The sequence below is a fragment of the Melitaea cinxia genome, chromosome 1 (assembly GCF_905220565.1).
Source record: "Melitaea cinxia chromosome 1, ilMelCinx1.1, whole genome shotgun sequence".
Taxonomy (NCBI): domain Eukaryota; kingdom Metazoa; phylum Arthropoda; class Insecta; order Lepidoptera; family Nymphalidae; genus Melitaea; species Melitaea cinxia.
This window is the reverse complement of record NC_059394.1, coordinates 4,719,703-4,742,951: the sequence shown is the minus strand read 5'-3', so window position 1 is coordinate 4,742,951 and position 23,249 is coordinate 4,719,703. Positions and strand designations below refer to the sequence as shown.

At 32.5% G+C, this 23,249-nt stretch overlaps 1 protein-coding gene across 1 annotated transcript; it reads right to left on the bottom strand.

Annotated features, from left to right (window-relative positions):
• Positions 1-8,653: 8,653 nt before the first annotated feature.
• Positions 8,654-22,818, bottom strand: LOC123655519 (peptidylglycine alpha-hydroxylating monooxygenase). The gene is made up of 9 exons (XM_045591296.1): positions 22,521-22,818; positions 19,970-20,027; positions 19,669-19,756; positions 16,547-16,622; positions 15,202-15,328; positions 11,994-12,042; positions 11,421-11,566; positions 10,622-10,811; positions 8,654-9,569 (listed from the first exon to the last, which is right to left on the bottom strand). The coding sequence occupies exons 1-9, from the start codon at positions 22,638-22,640 to the stop codon at positions 9,401-9,403; spliced, it is 1,023 nt and encodes a 340-aa protein (XP_045447252.1). The 5' UTR covers positions 22,641-22,818; the 3' UTR covers positions 8,654-9,400.
• Positions 22,819-23,249: the final 431 nt, after the last annotated feature.

Genomic DNA, 23,249 nt, shown 5'->3' with positions numbered 1-23,249 from the left:
GAGTACCGGACAAGAATGGCACTGCCAGCATAGCCGTCACTTCTGTCATCCCTGAAACAGGCAAAACCCGGGAACCGAAAACGGGAGCCCGGGATCAACCATGTTTCAGAAATGGCAATAATAACGGGATTATGGAGATTAATTAATGAGAGGAGTTCATGTTTCTTGGGACGTAGGCTCTGACAATTCCATTGAAGGAGATTGATTTGAGACATTATTGAGGGCATTTAAAAGTTGACATATAGGGGAGGCAACGTTGGTCGGTAAAGTAGAGTCAGTATGTGTGCTAAAGAAAGTAACAAGGGATAGGATTAAATTTTGAAAGAGACTGGGATTATTAGATAAAGGGATGAGATTATTGTTGATGTTGAGGGCACAGCCATTAGGTTGAGAAGAGGGGCAGTTACCAATGATGGCTTTATGGGCCTGGATATCATACCCTTTGCTTAAAGAAGCTTGGGGACGATGAGTTCGGACCGTTGTTTTTCGATAGGACCTATATGGTGAAGAGATCGGGATAATAGGAGAGGATGATATAGTTTTAGGGGGAATATTAGAGGAGTATATAATAGGAGTAAACATGTCTTTTGCTACCTCTGCGTAGGATCTGTTAGCAGCGGGGATGCGGGAAGATGCTTCCAGGTAAGAGATGCTTTCCTGAGACATAATAATTTTGATGGACTGCTGGCGAGAGAACTCAGGACATGATTTGTGTGTTGTGAAGTGTTTACCTGAGCAATGAAGACATGTGGCATTGTCTTCAGCAACATCACATGACTCACCTGTGTGGGGTTGTGCACATTTGTAACATCTAGGCTTCGACCTACACTGTGTTTTGATATGGCCATACCTACAGCAGTTCAGGCATTGGATTGTAGGGAACTTGTAGGTTTCTACAGGAAGGGAGGTGTGGTAGGAAAAAACTTTTTTCCGGGAGCATTTGCCCCCTGAAAGTCAAGACGACAGATTGAGTTGCAACCCAGGTTATCAAACCTTCATTATTAACTTTTCTATTTAGGCGTCTGGCCTTCATGACCTGACCACAACCAGAAGGAAGCTCCAGAGATTCGACTAGTTCCTCCATAGACCAGTCTACTGGTACGCCTTTAACCAAGCCCATTCTTGTGATATTGTACGTCGGTACAGTAGTTTTATACTTGCACATTTCTAAAATCGGATTTGACATAAAAGAGTTTGCTGCCTGAGCTGATGAAAACTCGACAGATATTTTATTTCGCCCAATGTTCTTAACTCCATCGTTGATGATGGATTTAATTTTGTGCGTATGTAGGAATTGTCCAAATTTAATGGCTCGGATGGTAGTTCCTGCAGCCGGGTCTGAGGCTTCTCTCGAGACGTGGACTAAAAAGGGGCCTTTGTCGTCATCTGAGTAGCTCTTAGGAGCTTCGGAGAAAGAGGGATGCACATAAATAGTTTGAATAGACGGGATAGCGGTAGATGGATCATTCACGGTGATTTTGGGTGAGGGATTAGTTATGGATAGGTCATCAACTGCCAGACGCTTACGCGAGGGATGTGGTCCATCAGGATCCGGGGGATCCGGAGGGCGATCTAAATCCATCTCAAGAATGAATAATAAAGAAATATAAAATATAAAAAAAAAAAAAAAAACTTAGTTTACAAAATAATTATAACCTAATATATTATATAATAATGAAAAATAAAAATAAAAAACTTACCAAACCTTATAAATATTAGTAACAGCTATTAAAAAAAACAAAATACCAACTATTTCCACTGACAAACAAATAAAACCGAATTGAAAATACAAAATAAACAATTAGATCTCTCTAACACGTGTGTTAACCACAGCTAACGCCAATCGACCCCATTGTACTTCACTGTCGGTAACTATCTTTATGCTTTGTTTGTAATATATTTGCGGTGTACAATAGAGTATAAAATAAAATAAAAATAAATATTTCTATTATCTATTAAACTACACCCAAATTGTTTCAAAATGTTATCTCCCAGTGCAAGAATTTTTAAAATCTGTTCTAACAATTTTTGATTTTACCATTAATATTAAAAAAACACATCTTTTCCTCTGTATAATACATATTAGAGTATAATAAAATACAATCTTTGTAGTGTATGTAGTGATAAGGAATTGGACTCGTTTTATTACTTGTTTTTTTTTTTTTTGCATGTACTTAGTTTTCAAAAAAAGACAGAACTATAGTCAGTCGTTTAAGTAATTTAGTACTTATATCTGTAGTGTTCCTAATTGCTAACTTACGTTCCAGCCATAAATAATTATTTAACTATTTTTAATAAAATCTTTTGTATCTCAAATTACGTCTATCGTTTCGATTCACGCTCGGAGTATTATATGGGATATATTATATGGATTGGAATATTTATACAAATATTTATTTCTGGTCTAATTGTTTCTTCTTGTGGGTCTCCCCACCGTGCCTCGGAGAGCATGTTAAGCTGTCGGTCCTGGTTGTTATCATATACACCTGATAGCGATCGTTACTCAAAGTAGGGAATATATCGGCCAACACGTATTGGAACAGCGTGGTGGATTAAGCTCTGACCTTTCTAATACACGGGAAAAGAGGCTTATGACCAGCAGTGGGATATTACAGGCTAGAGAGATTTTATAAATTTACGATGTGTTGATGTGATGTGTGTTATATGAAATGTAAATGTATGTATAAAACAATAATATACATAAATAAATAATGAATGCTAGGTAGTTATGCATGCACCCCAGACCTCCGTCGTAGATTAGTACGTGACTGTTCCGCTGACTTAGCATTGCTACTGGGCAGTTCATAGAATTAAGCACGGAGGACGAGTAGCCTACAACATGTTATATGTACGTCAGTAGAACCTTCCATTACTTTATATGTTTATGGAAAAGGCTTTGGCTTGCACATGTAAAATCGCTTCAGTCTATCGCAGTCCCCTACAGGAAATAGGTTTCCACAAGTTTGCGTCAAACATTCCTATTGTCCGCATTCATCATCCAGCTTCCGCCTGCGATTTTACCTAGACCGTCGGTCCAATAGGCTGGAGGGCATTATAGGCTGTATTTGCTACCACGTTGTCTCACAGTACACACTAGTGGCCATCATTACGGAATGACCAGCCCACTGCTACTTCAACTTGCTGATTATATGAGCTGAATCTGTTATTTCGTTCTCTCGGAGAGTCTCGTGGATATTAAAGACTAAATGGGGTAGGAATTTTTTTCGCGTGGAACGTAATCTATTATACCTACAGAACCTCCCATTTGAAGGAACGCAGTTAGGAGTCGAACACTCTGTATAGATATTAAGTGTGCTTATTTGCAATTTGTAAGAGATGACTCAAAACTAATAATGTTCTTAAAATGTCAATTGAGCCACTGCATTCATTTAATATTTTTGTAAAACGCAGAGCAGTGGAGTTCCCTGCGGTTTTGATGAAACCAATCCTCCAAACTGTATTTATCTTATGCGTTCGTTTTGGTCACAACAAGGTTTGTATACCTATATGAAAATAAAAAAAGGATATACTCATTTTAAAAAAATATGGCGGTACGAAGTACCTACCCGCCCGGTCAACTAGTTATAGATAAAAATGTAAATATATTGCAGAAAAATCTATGTTTATAAAAATCGCAGCAAATAACCCGTTTGTTGTATATAATCTCCACACCTGTTAGACCCACGCACGGCGCGGCGGGGGCGCTGTGGGGGGTAAAACGTGTCTCCTGGCCCTGCACTTTCTACCTCCTACCCACACCCTTTCACTAAGAACATCGATCCACTAACAACAAATGCTATCACAGAAGCATTTAAATGTAATGAATAAAATAATTACCTATTTGCTTCCGAAAATAGTGTAGATATTATTTGATTTAGAAAAACAAAGATATCGTGAACTACTTACTTAAATTAAGTATATAATGAAGTAATGAACGAATATAATAACATAACAACAAAGTATTTGAAATTGACAACTTATTATTTCTCAATATATGCTAAATTAAACAAATACATATTTACATATAACTGCTACTGTGTTATACTTGTACATAGAATTTACATAAGGTTAAAAAGTATTTTTCAGTCGATACTCTCTAATAAAGATTGAATGTCAATAGTAGGAAATATCCAGTTGAAAAATGAGTAATCATTTAGTAAAAGGTAATCACGATCATGATTCAACTTGTAACATCCCACTACTGGGCATAGGCCTCTTTCTCCATGCATAAATATAAAAATCCCGAGGGGGAATGGAACCCGCTAACCGCCGGTGTTTTAGGCGCGTACACGGCGCACGCACCATCTACATCAGAGCGGTTGTTATAAGTAATATGAAAGTGTATTAGTAAGATGCTTTTAGTGGAGCTCTGCCTATTATAAAGGGGCGGATATGAGTATGACCGTGAAAATTAAGCGCCTGTCCGCGCAACAAATAAGGTTATGGAAATTCACAAGCGGAAAATTGTTTAGTCCTTCGGTTTATTACTCAATCTAGTTAAAGGTTATTTATGTTAGATGATGCGATTTTCAACATGACATATTGAACACTATTAATATAAAACAGTAACATTACTAAAAGCTTGTATATTCTTTATTGTAATAAAAAAAAAAAATAATAAAAAAGGAAAAATCATATTTACAATGAAAGTTGTCAACGGCGAACTTATCTCTAGAAGAGATCTCTACCAGTCTACCCATGGTGGTGAGAATTGCTGTTATCGCGGGGCACAGAAGTGCAAGAGTGATTAATAATAATGATCATAATAATAATAATAAATAAACTTATTCAGAATTAATAATATAAAATACATGTATACTTGACTACATACACACTTACATGAACATGTACATACATACATAAAATACATACATACAAAAATAAATACATACATTCGTATATACATAGCTTCGTATATATTTTTGCATTTGGATTAGTCACGACGTCAGATTATTTTTTTCTTTTCAGACCAGGCCAGTCTGATAGAAACCTATTGTTTTATAATATTTATACAAATTTAATGATACATTGAGCTGATGTATGATGAGATGATGAGATGTATCATAGGGTAGTTTCGAATAACTTTGTAACGTTAGGACGTCTGAACCCTCAGTCCTCTCATGACCATGGTTGCTGTAAAGTATTCGAAACGTCGGGAATTTAAAAAACTTAATAAATCCGCGATAAAAACCGAAAAAGTTATTTCATTACATTGATACAAACCTGTTTAGTCTATAAACACTTATAACAATATGAATGTCGAAAGTGCGTTTCTGATACTACCCTCAAGTCTTTCTAGGGGCTATTTTACTCATCACAAGAACACTGCTTGAGATTAGTACAATTTGGTTATAATCTTCTGTAATATTGAAATATTTCCCCCGTGAGGCTGGTCCAGATTTTGAGCAAGTTATGTCCTTATATGATTAACCTCACAAAAAAGTGTACCGTGTGTAAGCACTTCGATATGTTAATGTAGTAATAAGCGACGGTGACTACCCATTTTTTGTAGTAGCCTTACAGTTATATTTCAATCAATTTTTTTTCTAAATTGTTTTATTTAGCTCTAAATAGTAGTTTACATTATCTAGAAACTCTGCCGCCTGTGGTAGCTTAGAAAAGCTGTTAATAGGCCGGTGTCTTCAACAGTTTTGCAGTTAAAAATCACTTTGAATGTATATAGTAAAAAACTAAAATGCCTGACTAATTAACCTGTTTACAAAAATAAATCCAGCTGGTAAATCTGTGTGCATGGAAGTTGTCGTATTTTCAAGCGAGATGGTTTTTGATAGCAAATTTATAACGAAAAAGCTTAAACTAAAAACAAACTAAATGAATAGTAAGTCTATGTACGTTACTGTGAATAATATTGACTGCGATAGGCTGAAGTGATAAAAGTTCTTAAGGGATCAACTTCAGTCGTATGACGGACATGACACACGTTTCTATTCATTAAATTCTTTTAAATAGGAAGGTAGAAATAAAGATAAAAATTAAAATACAATTTTTATTTTTGCATCAATATAATCAGATCTACAGTTAACATGAGGTTCACACATTAGGAATGTCACATTTAAGTCTAATTACGTGGACAGACGGATATACATTTAGTTACACATATCCAATTATATTATAAATAGTTAATTTTAATTTAATTTCAAAAAGTAAGTTAAGCTTGACTACCAGTAATACTATATTTGTTAAAAGAAAGTTTTAAAAGTTGTTTACCAGTAATTTGATGACTTTTTTTTTAATTTAAAATGAAGGTTTTAATATATATTTTTTTTTCTCAAATATATATCCTTTAAGAACTCTTGTAATATTTACGTTTGACACAATGTTTAAAGCTATTATGTAGTACCTGATTAATTTTTTAATTACAATATTTTTATCACTCTTTCAAAGAGTCAACTGTTAATTTTAAAACTTTTTCTTTATTTCATAAATCAAATAGCATTAAAATATGCAATTAAATTTTTTTAATTGTATTTCCATACATTTTAATGCTTTTTTTTTCGAACAATTCTTTGATAGATATTGCACACATTTACTGTGATTCAATAATACTGTTATAACACTCAAGTATTTTAAAAATACATTTGCACACCAATTAAATTTATATGAATATATTTTAAAGTTATACTTTAGGGATTACATAAAATAGCTGCCACGCGGACATAATTACTCTTCTGAACATTTTTTTCTTTCTTAAATACAAATATAATAATTATACTCATAGCATTCGGTATGATGTAGATTTTTAATTATTTTTTTTTAAACACTTGAACACCTTAGTTTTTTTATCGAAATATCAAAAGTTATTGGCCGCCATTTTATGTGTATGTTTGGATCAAATTATAAATATTACATTAAATTATGGCAGTATAGTAATATATTCAAATGTCTTATAATGTCGTATAAGAAGAGTATAGCATTTTCTTGCCTTTTTTTGTTGCTAAGAAACAAGTAAAAAAAGTAACATTTAAAATTTACAGAATATGGCGTCAAATTAATTAGTAGGTACAGGTAAAATGATGTATCAAATAGCGCTTTTTGTTGTATTGTTAAGATTTTTGAATGGTTATTTAATTAAATTATTATAATTGAATACTTAGTTTCAATTACAAAAGATATATATATATATATATATATATATATATATATATATATATATATATATATATATTTTACTCAAAACAACTTTTTTTAAACAATAATATAATATAATCGTAAATTCACAATGATATTTAAATTTCTTAAATTATTTAAAATTATATGTTTATTAGTCATCGCTAAACAGATATCATCATAACAAAATTCAATGTCAGCTAACAAAACATCTATAGGTGAAATGTCAATTTTTGCAATGTCATAATTTTGATACGATTTTCTAATTTAAATAATTATACTATTCTATACAAAACTTTCGATGTCCATATAGCAAGCCGTAGTCGTTATAAGATACAGTACAAATATTTTATGAATATAAACATATTTCTACTATATATCATGTTTATATATATATTTATTAAAAATATACTATTTATTTGGAAAATAAACTTATTGATATGCAACGACATTTTGTTCGAATACAAACTGAGTAAATATGTAAGTAATAAATAGTTTTAGTTAAGAAATTAATATTTAAAATGTCATTATTGAAAAAATATGACAATTATAAAAAAATGTTATTAAATATCAAATGTTGTGAATTTAAATAATCCGCCATTTTGTAATGTTTGACGTTTAAAACATAAAACAGAAAAAAATATGAAAAACGTTTAAAATAGAAAATCTAAAGTAATATAAATATAAAATCAGATCTGAATTATTCGCAGACTTTTTTGTAAAGCTTTGTTGTAGTAAAATTGATAGAAATATAGATTTATTTATATAAAATTTTATATTTAATATATGAAATTAGTATATAGACTACATGGTCTTTTAGATTGACTAGATATATTCTACAACATACCATATATTTAAAAAAAAAGAATACAGATAATACTTACACATAACGCCTAGTTATATTTTACCTTTTTGAGGGGATATCTATTGATATTTTATACTCTATGGTGCATGTCATATTTATTTTTGTTATACAATAAAACTAATATTTTTAACACATATAATAAACAAAATTAAGTGCTAGTAGTTACAATCAATTAATTTAGTTACAGTTTTCATGAAACATATTACTGTTATTATAATTATGCAAATACATGTTCATATAATTATTTAAATAAATATTTTAGAAAAGTAATTAATACTAGATTATAAGTTGCTATTCTCAAACGCGAATTCTTATTATAATTCCTAATAATATATTGAGAACGGTTAGTTTATCATTAAGACATTCATATAAATTGAATACAATTTAATAATATACGAATTATTTGATAAATAAAAGAAAATTAAACCTAGTTAAGACGTTAAAATGATATACCTACGCTGAACCAATTAAAAGTTTGTTAAATAAATCTCTATTTTATGTCATACAAAACAACAGTCTGACAGAAGTTATTCTATCATAGGTTGGACTATATTTTGCAACATTAGTAAGTTCAAAAAAATATGAGGTACTCAAAATGGAATGTTTAGTTACAATAAAATATAATATTAAAATATTATGCATTGATTTTTATCATGTTTTTTTTTTTGTGTATCACTACTGCCTTAATAATTTTTGAGAGACAATAGTGTAAATTTTATTTGCCAGTGTAACCAGTTTTTTTTTTAATATTAGGCTATTTGAGTTTATATTTAATTACACAGATTTAATAAATTATTTGTTAAGTAGAAGTTTAATTTTTAAAGAATATGTCAGTTTTACTTTTGTGTGTATACAGATCATAATTCGACTTACCAGTCACAAGACGAAAAAACAAAAACAATATATATATAATTGTACCTATTAACTACATCTTTATCGTAAAACTAATAAATTCAATTAAACTTACATCATCTACTTATTTTTTTTTTTTAATTTTCATTTTCTATTCATCTTGAGGAACTTGTAACACGTCGAATCAAAAGGATATTAATAATTACACATCAAGACAGACACTATGACTCTAATAATACATAATAACATACATTTTTGTGCAACGTAGGTAATAAACTAGACTACTAGATACATAAAATACATGGAAATGTTTTCTATAATATATTTTTGTTTTACTATTTTATCGTGTTCCTTATTCAAAACGTTTCGTCTTAGTTACGAATAGATTTGAAATTTAACGGTACGTAAAATGTTTTTGGAATATAAGAACAAATCTAATATATATATTTTTAAATCGAGATCAAAAATTAGTTAAGATTTTCTTGTTCCAATCAGATCGCTTATCAGGCTTCTAGCCTGGTCTTTATAGTCGAGGAATATTTGATATTAGATACCTTACAGTATATCGACGTCCATATCGGGGATGCGGTTGAAATCTTCAGGAGCTCGGTTCCAGTAGTAGTACGGTGGTCCAGACGAGAAGCAATACTTTTGTGATAGGGGAGCGTCATCTTGAACCCAGTACATAAGGTAGAAGTTGCACATTTCATCTTTGTTTGTCGGTCTGTAAGTGATAAGTAATGTTTTACACTAACAGTATAAAAATACAAGCGAAATATACATGTCTAAAGGCAAACGGACGCAAAATATGCCATTAAAAAAGCATGTGACAAGTTTTCAATTATGAAAATCAATGAAGTCCATGAAATGAAAATATACTGATTAGTCTATTGTTGATAATGGCTAGTTTTTACAAAACATAGTAAGACTAAATTTTTATCATTACGCTTCAGCCTGTAATATCCCACTACTAGGTCTCTTTCTCCATTTAGGATCAGAGCTTAATCCACCATGATGCTCTAATGCATGTTGGCGGATATATTCCCTACTATGAGTAACGATCGCTATCAGGTGTACATGATAACAACCGGGACCGACGGCTTAATCTGCTCTCCTTGGCACAAATTTTTATTACAATATATCATAATTAATATTTACAAATTGTTTTCTTAAAACTAAATTTAAAATAATGTTTATATGGATGCTCTTCATTTGGTACTTTGATTGTTCATTTCTCAATTAACATACATATACAAAAATTTAGTTTCTAAGTTTCATATTGCAACAAACAAGAAAAGGATTAAATCATTCATTCCAGCCTATACAGTCCACTGCTGGACATAGGCCTCCACAAGTTTACGCCAAAAATAGCGTGAACTCATGAGTGTTGTCCATAGTCACCACGCTGGACAGGCGGGTTGGTGACCGCAGGGCTGGCTTTGTCGCACCGAAGACGCTGCTGCCCGTCTTCGGCCTGTGTATTTCAAAGCCAGCAGTTGGATGGTTATCCCGCCACCGGTCGGCTTTTTAAATTCCAAGGTGGTAGCGGAACTGTGTTATCCCTTAGTCGCCTCTTACGACACCCACGGGAAGAGAGGGGGTGGCTATATTCTTTAGTACCGTAGCCACGAAAAAAAAAGAAAAGGATTAGATTATACTTTAATTATCATACAAAATAAAATATTGCACTGATTAATTATTTATTGATGGAGATATTTTGAAGATATTCAGAGCAATTATAACTCTAGTCTATTACTACTTAAAGTAATTATTTACCCAATCTGAACGGGATGATTGTGTGTGTTGTTCATGACACAGCGGGCGGCCAGTACGTCGTTCTTCATTATAGGCGATGTGTTCACTACCGGGTAGAACATTTGAGGTAGCTGCGGGTTCTTACTACCCAACACCTGCCAGGTATCGCCGTTATTTGTACGGCGGACTACGTAGCCTGTTACCTGGGTACCTGCAAATTAATAAATGAATAGTTATATATATATAAAAGTCTGTTTTTATAATAAAATAATTAGAAAAATACTGATAATGCTATCACTATTCAGACATAAGACAGGTTTGGGTAAGCTTTTTTTCCCGAAAATATGAATATCTTCAAAATTGTAATTAGAGGTAGGTTTAAACATTTTGTACCAAACCCTATGATGTATAAACCAATAATTTTTACCCATTCAAACCATAATTATTTGAACACCCAGACAATTTTACTACGAGCCCGTTGGCACTTCGAAAATTATAGTGACGACTATTGCTTTGTTAATTTGTTTCGTTTACTTACGTTTTATTACTTGTCGATGTAATTGAAGTCGGTTTTTTTTTCGTTTGCTAGCAAACATAATTATTCAACCGATGATTCATATTTATGGCAAATAGGCATTTGCCATTGTGAATCTAAAAGTTAAAGTTTCTTAATCGAATCGAAACAGGTCCTAATGAGCTATATTCTACGTCCTATAGTTAAAGTCTATTCATAACTTATGTGCACGATAAGCTATATCGACAACCATTGAAATAGGCACTAAGTGTTAAAATGTTTATGGTTATATTATAATATATTTACCGAGAGCGTGTGTGTGAGGTCGGAACGCGAAGGGATGAATTACTTTGTCTTCATAGAGTGTGCAAGCCGTTTCCATGTGTTCCACGCCGTTGGGAGCGATCACACCACTGGTACCTAGCAGGAACACTCCCGCTTGCCTTGGCATTCTGAAAATTATAATTTATGTAATCAAAAATCATTTAAAATAAGTTACATTATTTCATTAGTTACATAAGAGGTTTTCGCATCGAGTACAGTATATAGGACCTTTTTTATATTGTAATAGACCACGATCTATTGTTAGATTGATAGAGTTAAACAAATGCAATGATTATTACTACTACAATTTCTTGCATTGTACAAAAAAAAAATCTTTATAGTAAACCTCAACCTTATCCGTTAAGTGTCAGGTAAATGCAAATTGATTTGGTCTCTTATGAATAACTTGGATGCTCGACAAATATAGATAATAAAATGATCAGACAAAAAACCGTAAAACAATTTGCCGGGATTTAATTTTAACAAAACTTATTTTAAGACAAAGATATTGCACTTAAATACAAATAAAGCACGTATTGTTAAATAATTACTTACTTAGTTGTTGTATATTCCAGGAAAACGCCAGAGTTGTCAGTCTTACCCTCTGAAAAAGAACAATTCCTTAAGAAAAATCTAATATATAAAATTCTCGTGTCACAGTTTTCGTTGCCATACTCCTCCGAAACGGCTTGACCGATTTTGATGAAATTTTTTGTGCTTATCCGGTATCTATGAGAATCGTCCAACATCTATTTTTCATCCCCCTAAATGTTAGGGGTAGTTCACCCCTAAATTTTTAATTTTTTATTTTTTAGACAAAATTTTTAATTTCTATTTTTTTATGATACAAAATTAAAAAAAATAGGTAAAAAAACTTTTTAAGTTAAACGGTTTTATGTTAAACATACATTGCAATGTTTAAAATAAATGTACTAAAAACCAAAAAATAATAAAATAGATACAGTCGTGGGAATTATAAACATATGCATAGACTAGACTAAAATAAAACCGTGGGGCACGTCAATTGTCTACAATAATGTTACACTATAATTAGGCAGTTGTTCAACCGACAACGATGGACGTGTGATAAGTAGGACTAGAATGTGGAAACAAGCTAGCAAGCTCGATTATAAGCGAGTTTTAGGGTTTCATAGTGGTGAGCGAGTAGTACTTTTATCATATGTTTTGTCGATTAAAGACAAACTACGAGCAGTGAAACGATTCCTCGCCAGCCAGCAGTGTGAATGTCCAACGATAAACTAGTTGAAACATCTCTTTTATTTACATGGAGTGTATAACTATTGGAATTTCCATGAGCAAGAAAATAGTAAGTAATTTCCTCACCGTCTGCGGGCCAACTGCCTATTTTAACGACGAATTAAACGATTCTTCTATCGCACATTAAGTCGATAATTTGTAGACAATTGACGTGCCCCACGGTTTTATTTTAGTCTAGTCTATGCATATGTTTATAATTCCCACGACTGTATCTATTTTATTATTTTTTGGTTTTTAGTACATTTATCTTAAACATTGCAATGTATGTTTAACATAAAACCGTTTAACTTAAAAAGTTTTTTTACCTATTTTTATTTTCTAGTTTTTAGTTTTTATTTCGCATTCTGTTTAATTCATTTAGTGCTTCATTATTGCAAGGCCCATCTTAAATATTGAGGTTGTATAGTGCACTGTATTCTTCTTGTCAAGCCCTTTTATTTGATACCCATATTGGTGGGATTGATAAAAAATTGTTATCAGACATTTGGTAGCGGCGGCCAGCTTAGATTTCAATTTTGCATAGTAAATTGTATTCTACTTGTTGAGACCTTTCATTTGATACCCATGTTGATGGGATTGATAAAACCTAAGTTATCCGCCATTTTGTAGAGGCCGCCATCTTGGATTTTAATTTTATATAGTACATTGATTATACTGGTTGAGCACTTTCATTTGATACCCATATTGATGGGATCGATAAAACCTACGTTATCCGCCATTTTGTAGCAGCCGCCATCTTGTATTTCAATTTTTTATAGTATATTGTATTCTGCTTGTTGAGCCCTTTCATTTGATACCCATATTGATGGGATCGATAAAACCTACGTTATCCGCCATTTTGTAGCGGCCGCCATCTTGTATTTCAATTTTTTATAGTATATTGTATTCTGCTTGTTGAGCCCTTTCATTTGATACCCATATTGATGGGATTGATAAAACCTACGTTATCCGCCATTTTGTAGCGGCCGCCATCTTGGATTTCAATTTTTTATAGTATATTGTATTCTGCTTGTTGAACCCTTTCATTTGATACCCATATTGATGGGATTAATAAAACATAAATTATCCGCCATTTTGTAGCGGTGGCCATCTTGAATTTATAATGATAATGAATAAACATAATTGTATTGTCACCAAAATCCAAAGTGTATACAAAATTTCAGATTAATCGGTTGACAGGAAGAGGGTGAAATTTAAATTACTAAATTTGACCCAAGAATAATAAAAAATAAAACAAACGGGGTGAGCTAAATAAAACCGTTTAATAAAACCGTTTAAAAATACATACAACCCTAAATTTTCAACCCTCTACCATCAACCCCTATTTTTAAATAGCGTTTAGCGGCAAGACAACGTTTGCCGGGTCAGCTAGTATCAGTATATAATTTAACTGAGCTGGGGCACAATAGGAAATATCGCGCTCAATATCTGGCGCAGCGCGACTGGGGAAGTACCTCGACCTTACAGAAGGTCACAGCTAAATAATACTGCTTTCAAGCAGTGTTGTGTTCCTGTGGTGAGTAAGGTGACCAGAGCTCCTGGGGGGGATTGGGGGTAGGGTCGGCAGCGCGCTTGCAATTCTTCTGGTGTTGCAGGCGCCTATAAGCTTAGGCTATTTAAAGTAATAGCTTACCATCAGTGCACTAGCTCATTTAAAATCGAATTGGCAAGAAACTCAGTAATAAGTAATTCTTTAAAATTCAGTAATTCTTTTAAAACTATTAATAATTATAAACTTAGCAACATCTTGCATAAAATACAGCGCTACAAAACCCACACATCTAATATAATCTATAATAATAATCTAATATTTTTTCTATCATTAATATAATATTAATTTAAATTAAATTATTTTAACGTATACAGTAAAACAGTAAACACTTTTTTACGCATATAAATCTTAGTTTAAAATGTATTTAATTTAAAGGAGTGATGTCATCAAGATCATCAGTATTATTAAGTAAATAGTTGGTAGTGTATATAATATGATAATATAATATTAAGGATATAGACGAAAACCATTTACGATTCAATCTTAATATTGAGTAATCGTTATTTGTATGGATGACGTCATCTACAACATGTATGGGCTTTATGAACCATATTGTAATGAAAGTATTATTGTTGACTTGTAATGTCTGATGTCCGTTTTCATTTAAAGAACAGATACCGTTAAGCTCTAGTAAAGGATATAAAGGCTATATTAAATATGAAAATTAATAATTTACTAACAAAAGATAAAAAAAAAATATTATTTTGAATTAAATTACTTTTTAAATATTAATGTACTTAATGTTCTTTTTAATATAAAGATATAATTAAATTATAAAATATTGTGATACTCAAGGAAAACTACATATTTAGAAAAAATATCATAAAATTTGTAATATGTTTTGAAAACGAGAACTTACGAGTACTAAGCATCAAATAATATAAAATGATTATTATTTCGAAGTTTTAAATCGTTTGATACAAACATACTTACTAGGAAACTTCGTCATATAATGTACTTGTAGTACGAGATATTTGATAGAAGAATCACGGCCAATCAGGAAACCCACATCTTCGGGCAGTTGGAGGCTGGGCGCGTCTCGGGCCCACGCGTATACTATCTGTTTTTATTAAAAATATACAGTAATACCCCGACTTACGCTACCTCGACTTACGCGAATTCGGAGTTACGCGATTTAATTTTCTCGTCTATTCGTTTTTTGTTTGACTCCCCCCACCCGTATTATTATTCGTTCAGTTTACAACAGGCACAGACGTGTAGTGCGGAATCGGCGCGTAGGTACATAAGTTACGATTTTGTGTTTTTTGGGAATCGACAGTCAGATCAATTACGAAAAATACCCCGCAAAACTGTACCCCGACTTACGCGAATTCGAATTACGCGGATAGCGCTCAGTCCCACCTATCGCGTAAGTCCGGGGTATTACTGTATTATCAAACCAAACGCGACGGTTAAATGAATACTTTCTAACATAACGGAGCGGTAAATTGTATGTGGAAAGAAAACGCAGGTTTGCGGGTTCCATTCCCGCTCGGAATGGATATTTGCATTTGTGCAAAAATATTTCTTTGCGGTTTGGATGTCTGGTCCAGGGTCTCCCTACCGTGCCTCGGAGAGCACGTTAAGTTGTCGGCTCCGGTTATTATCATAAATACCTGATAGCGATCGTTACTCAAAGTAGGGAACACATCTGCCGTCCATCAGTGGAGCAGAATGGTGGATATAGCTCCAATTTTTCTCCTAAAAGGCGAAAGAGGCCCATGCCTAGCAGTGTGAATAGTTTTTTAACAGACTTCAAGAACTCAATTCAATTCATTGAATGAATTTATTTTATTTGTGTGTTACCTTGTAACTTTTTAGTGGGTGTAACGATTTTGATAATTCTTTGTTATTCGAAAAATGGTGCTTCTCATATGGTCGAGTATTTTTTGTTTTATCTCTAATAATGTGTATTGTACTAAACTTGTCGATATAATCGAAGTCGGTTTTTTTTCGTTGAAAGCAAACACAATCTTATATATCTAATTATCTATACTAATAAATGGAGAGAGGTTTTTTTTATTCGGTTATGCTGTGAAAATTACTGAGCCGATCGCGATAATATTTATACCATAAGATGCACCGTGTGTCGACAAAAGTTTTAATATATGGTATGTTGGCTAGTTATTTAATACAGTAACCGGGTTTAGATCGGTAATATAAATCAATGTAATAAAAACTGTGTTATCAAAATAATTATATGCTGAAATTAAAAGATAGTTGTTATCTGTTATTAAATGCCGTAGAAAATTAATTATGAAAAACAAACAGATCTAACCTGAGATCCAGAACGACAGGGGCTAGCTGTGTTATATTGGTCATCAATTTCATTACTCTGCATTTCGCCGCAGCTCCTGTAAAATCATATTAAATTTTTGTGTACAAATACAATTCAGGAGATAATTCCACACGAAGTTCGAATCGCTACGTTCTTTGAAATTTTCTTAATTTATCATTCCGTAATAAAAATCTTCTAATAAAATTATTATTTAAAACTTATAGAGAAACAAAATTGAAATTATTTTTAATGAAATAAAATTATATTGATTTGAAAGGAATTTTATTGGTTTCATTAATCAGTAAAATCGTCTGAATATTTTTATTCATATTTATATTTGGAGATCACCGCTTTGAAATTGAAATATCAATCTTACAAGCTTTCTAACACCCACAGGCGTTTGGGTAAAATTAAATTATTTGTCGAAGCATTCGCAAAAGATCCTAAGGAACAAATTTTAATAAATTTTGTTTATCATCTTTTATTTAATTGGCGTTGTACAGCTTCAGTACTATCTATAAAGATTACGGACATTTATTTCTTAAGTGGAAAAAGACCTATATCAGTGGAATATTATATGCTAACAGTTTTTCAACTACATTATTATCTAATAAAATCTATTTCACGAAGTTTATATAATAAAAATAGACAAAAGGTAGCACGACGAAAAAAGACAATTCCATCCCCCCGAAAGCGTTCAAGGCCGTAAGCAGAAACTCAATTACGTTAAAGGGGCCTACTCAAAGCACTGCCTGCAGGGCCCTGCTTGCAGTGCCACTGCCGATCGTATTGTATGTATGCATGCAGGGCCGATATTTTAATTGTTCACCCTGTCGCAGGGCCGCAGTGTCGTTCTGCCAGCCCGACACACGATCTCCCCACTCCGTAAACTGCAATCAGGGACATGTGTAGCTCGGTCGGGCCGATTTAGACCACCATTTTGTTTACGTCGGTACATTGCGACGTTTGTCTACTCTATTTGACCTGGGGTTTGTCTTGTCAGTGGTTGTCATTTAGCAATTAATCAGTTAGTTGGTGGTTAGTTGGTTTGGTTTTATTATATTATTTGTTTGGCTCTGTTTTCTTCAAGAAAAATGAGCCAGCGAGAAAAAGACGTGTGGAAGGACGTAATCTAATTGTATAGGGATTTGCCATGTCTTTGGAAAACTAACCACGATCATTATCATAACAAAGATATGCGGTCGCAGGCTATGTGACTTTTACATGAAAAATATAAAACTTTTTTACACCAGTGCTTCCTTTTTTTCTTTTGAACGCTACAAGTACTCAATACAGTCAAACCCAATGCCATTTTTTGGTGTTTGAATAATGTAGGAGCCATTTATAAAAACTGACGAATTTAGGCAAGGACAAAGAGAACACAAGTGAACACGACAACGTATGCCGCGTAAATGATTTGCAGTGCTTTGTGGAGCAACATCCTCTGCGGCAGTAACTGCAAGCAGGCCCTGCAGGCAGTGCTTTGAGTAGGCCCCTTAAGTGGTAACGTTTCCCACATGTTTACCGACGTAATGAGTTACAAATGTTACATTCGTCCTTCACGGAACAATATAGGTTGCCGAATAACATAAAAATATACATAACGTTCTCGTCTGAATACATTTACATAATGTTTGTTGCTTATTTTTATCTTAATTACATTTCAATATTTATGTGTTTATTTAAAAATTATATATTGAAGTAAAACTTCTTTAAGCACGCTTGACTTGGGGAGTAAGCGTGTGAATTCGTGACGAGAGCGTTATGAAAAGTGTGGTCGGGTGAGGCGAACGGAAGTTGCCCTCTCAACTTCCGTTAATTCTGATATAATTTTGTGAAAATAGAAAGAGACAGAGTTACGTTTCGTATATTAGGTACTGTAGAAACTAGGGAAGTTTTACTTCAGTCGTCTGGCAAAAACGTAAAGTACACTCGTTTTTTTTTTTTTTTTTATATATAGTAAGTCCCTAATTTATTAATTAATCTAGGTAATAGAAAATCAGCAACCCTACCCGGGGTACCATAATGTATTTATGGCAGATAGAGCAACAAGCCTTCCATGGGTGGTCGCAATGGTTTATTGTGGCCGATTTCAATTTTTAAGGAAGTATTAGATATATATATATATATATATATATATATATATATATATATATATATATATATAATAATTAGTTTGTTACTTTTAAATACTAAACATCATTTATCTTAAAATGAGAACATTCATAACAATTTACTACTAAGCGGTAATAACAATTCAGAATATTTTTCCTGTCTTATTTATGAAACTGTTGTTATTTATTTAAAACTGAATTTGTTTACCATTATCAACAATTTGTTTACAATATTTCATAAGTTTGTTTTCATTTCTACATGAAAAATTCTTAAAAACTGTCAACAATGCACACAGACACATTCATATAAATATTTTATATATTATTTATATATTATATCGATGGCTCCTAAGTATACTGAGTCAACTAACAACTTTTGATAATTTAATTTTTTAAGATATTAATAACATTTACTTCATTTCCTATCTACCTATGTAACAAAAAAATAAAGTTATTAAAAGTAGAGTTGACTCAGTATACTTAGGAGCCATCGATATTATAGTGACAAGCATCGCAAGCGCGTTACCGACTCAACCCCTAATCCCCCCAGGAGCTCCAGTCTCCTTACTCACAACAGGAACACAATACTGTTTAGAAGCAGTATTATGGTAATTCTTGCTATGCCCTACCTCATTTATATATATACGTCGTATCTTTCCTATTAAGCTAACATATACAATTATATACTACATATTTATAACTATTGTGTTTGATATTGAATAGAAGTAAATATCTTGGTTACAATGCATTTACTGTACATTGCATGCTCAATTAAAATGTCAAAGGAATGTTTATTATAATGATCTAAACTAAGCTGACGATGAAATGACAATGTCTGCGAATAAAGTACAGCTCCGTAAAGGCTTTCTTTAGAAAAAGGATTGAAGACCAAGCCACTACGTTACTTTTGCTGATTAGCAAATAATAATATATAAGACCTCATTACAAATAATCAAACTGAACTAATTATGAATAATTGTTTCAAATATAAATAATGTTTTTCCTCACCATACTGGGTCATTAGATCCTGGTTCAGAGCAGCCATATAGAAGCATGTGATGGGCTGTGTGCATTGTAGCGTTTGGTTTGAATCCCACTGAAGAAAAAACATATGTATAGCACTTATACAATTAGAATATAGTTAAAAATAAATAAATAATTGAATAGAATAAATAATAATACCATAAAGCAAAATGTAGAAGCAGTAAGTAGGAATTTAAGCCAAAAATTCTAAGCTGTTATCTGACAGAGATTATGTATGTTGGTTAGCCTTTACTAAAACTATTTTAATATAACTTATGTAACTTACCTATGTAAAAGTTTTTCTGTGGTGCTATTCTTATCGGAGTACATAAATACACTTCATCCTGTAAGCAAAGATATTTGGAATACAGACATTGCCTATTATATTCTTATTTTCAATTTGTCGTTTATATTTTCATCCCTATGGCATGCAGTTGCCTATATTATAAAAATAAAATTTGAAATGTTTTGAGAATCTACTACAGGAAAGAGAGAAATTTATATATTACTTTAACTACAACACAAAAGTACAATAATACAGTCCTGGCTGAAGATACTATCTATGAGCTATTTTTTAACCGACTTTCAAAAACAGGAGGTCCTCAATTTGATTGTATTTTTTTAATGTATGTTACCTCAGAACTTTTGACTAGGTTGACAGATTTCGATATTTTTTTTTATAATTTTAAGGTGGTGCATGTCATGTACGAACGCTTCAGCCTCCAATATCCCTCTACTGGGCATAGGCCTCTTTCCCCATGTAGAAGAAGGATCAGAGCTTAATCCACCGCGCTGCTCCAGTGCGGGTTGGCGGATATATTCCCTACTATGAGTAACAATCGCTATCAGGTGTACATGATAACAACCGGGACCGACGGCTTAACGTGCTCTCCGAGGCACGTTGGGGAGACCCACAAGAACTGCACAAACACCCAGACCACAGCAAACACCTGTATGGCCAATACAAATGTTTGTCATGTGCGGGGATCGAACCCGCAACCGCCAGTGCAACAGATACAATCCATGGTTGTAACCGTTGCGCCAACGCGGCGTCAAATAATATGAGCAATGCAATAATTTATTTTGTTCTAAGTTTCAACAAAGAGCCAGACACCTTTTACTCAGATATGCCTAATAGCATAGCCGCTGTTTCTCATTTACTGCTGAACATTCTGCATAAGTCCCGATCTATCACGGCCTAGCGGCTTAAATCAATACTTCAATTGCATCATCGATAAAGTAAATATATAATGTAACACCCACATGTCATTCCCCTGATATTTATCTATGATTTAGATAAAGCTCAAGTATTTAATCATGAAGCAATATCTTTCAACAATAGCTTATTAAGTTTATTTGGTTCAGTAGGTATCTTCTGGCATTTCATTGATTTTTAATACATGTTATTTCTAAATGAGTTTCAAGGAGCCTAGGAGCATAATTATTCTTCCACTTGATTATACACAATTGTTAGGCTTTCTCTTAAACTGTTCCTCAATTGTTGACTCATTTTGGTATTATCTAAATTAGTTCTGGAGAAGGGGCTATGAAAAAGCCCAGTAATTGGGCGACGAGGCAAGTTGAACGGAACATTGACAGAAAAATGTTTGTTTTATCTATACATATAATAAAATGGTAGGAAAGTCAAAACTGTACATTGAATATTTTTTTAAAAGAATACTTGGGGTGTGATCTACAATCGATACTGAAGCCAAAAATATGGGTTTTAGAATTTATGTCTGTTTGTCTGTATGTATGTCCGGGATAAACTTAAAAAAGAACTGCATGGATTTATTTCAAATTTGGCACGAATATTATTAAGAAGTCGGGTCAACATATAGGGTACATATTATCACGCTATCACCAACGGGGAACGAGCAGTGAACCTTTATTTCTTCAACGCATTTTGTAATAACGTGTAATCTAACGACGCATAGTTGAACGTTGTTGTTATTATGTTAATAACCATACTATAAGCTAGCTTCACTATAAATAAAGACATTCTGTAGTATATTTAGTATCAGCATTGCACCCGTGCGAAGCCAGGGCGGGTCGCTAGTACTATATAAATTAACAGTTTTTTTTTTTTATAATACAAAGGTAGTAAATAGCCTAGGGTCCACCTACAGGGTATAGTAGCCTATGGTCACCTGCAATACTGGAAAATCATTGTAAGCGCCTTGTCATCTATAGCCCTGATCCTCTTCAGGAACTCTGACTACCATACTCACCACAGGAACACAAAACTACCTAAGGAAATGGTATTATTTAGCTGTAATAATTTGCATTGTTGAGGTACTTCCCCAGAGGGATGGCCCTAAATTTTGAGCAAGAGATTATCTGCTACAGCAGAAAGGTACACCTTGCTTCAATAGTTTAGATACAGTATAAAGCAGAGTTATTGAATTGTTATATATAAAAAAAAGCATACACTAAGAGCTCTGTTATTTTATCAGCCAATAGCAACATATGGTTGAAAACTTCCAAATATTCTAGCCAACTTATACATATTATTATGAAAAAAATTGAAGTGTTATTAATATTTATTAATGGTATTTGAATGTGTATATAAAATCTTAATGAAATTTATAAAACTATTTTTTTTTTAATAACAGGATATTTTATAGAAGCTCCAATAGCATAAATATATAACACAAATTCAGAAACAAAAAGACATGTGACGTTATAATAAAAATTATAACTTTAAATAAGCGATATATTCTGAAATAGTTTCAATTTAAAAATATTAATAAAAATTAAATTGAAAAAGCGATAAAAAACTAAACAAGCGTGTAATTATTGATTTTTATGTACGAATGATAAGTAAAATTATTTACCTTGTTAGGCCAGACATTTGGCATGAGAAAATCATAGGTATCAATTTCGTAAGAAAAAACACTTCGACTTAGAAGGGCAAAAACAAATAGTAATAGTATTAAAGAACTATGTGACTTCATTTTATTTTTTTATATGAAAAAGTATTATACACGTCAATGCCGCGGTAATTCCCTCACGTATTACGGTACGGTATTTACAACACGAAGTCTTGTCAACGATATGCTAATTGATAATGCTAACTTTAAATCTAGCGCTTGCTAAATAATAAGCTTCCTCCGCGCCTGAGCACTGGAGCGACTACTGTTTATATTATTTTTTTAATGTTGAATGGATCGATAACATTTTATCAGTTTACTAACGTCATAGATTTGGGTGGTCAGGGCAAAATATTTTATAATAAAATAGGCAAATGATCAAACAGTTTTTTTCTGATCCACAGAATTGTCAAGAAAAAAGAGATAGTCACTTTATATTTTAGTCAATAAATAAAACTTTGAAAAATGAGATTTTGCAATCTATTGATTCAAAATATTAATAAATAACTCACTAATATATTGAATAATAAATAAATAACACTTTATCGACACCAGCAATTTATACTAAGCTAACTCTTAAAAGTGAACTTTACAATAGAAACTTATAAACGGGAAAAACGTGATACCTTTTATATTAATTAAGAAACTTATTTGAAATTTGGTATCTTCAATAGTTAATTTATTCATTGCAAT

Bases quoted from the DNA above. Each gene is read 5' to 3' on its own strand.
- LOC123655519 (XM_045591296.1), bottom strand. From the start codon at position 22,640: ATGAAGTCACATAGTTCTTTAATACTATTACTATTTGTTTTTGCCCTT. The intron at 20,028-22,520 runs GTAAATAATTTT...CTTTGCTTACAG, and splicing joins CAAATGTCTGGCCTAACAAG to GATGAAGTGTATTTATGTAC. The intron at 15,329-16,546 runs GTTAGATCTGTT...TAATAAAAACAG, and splicing joins CCTGTCGTTCTGGATCTCAG to ATAGTATACGCGTGGGCCCG.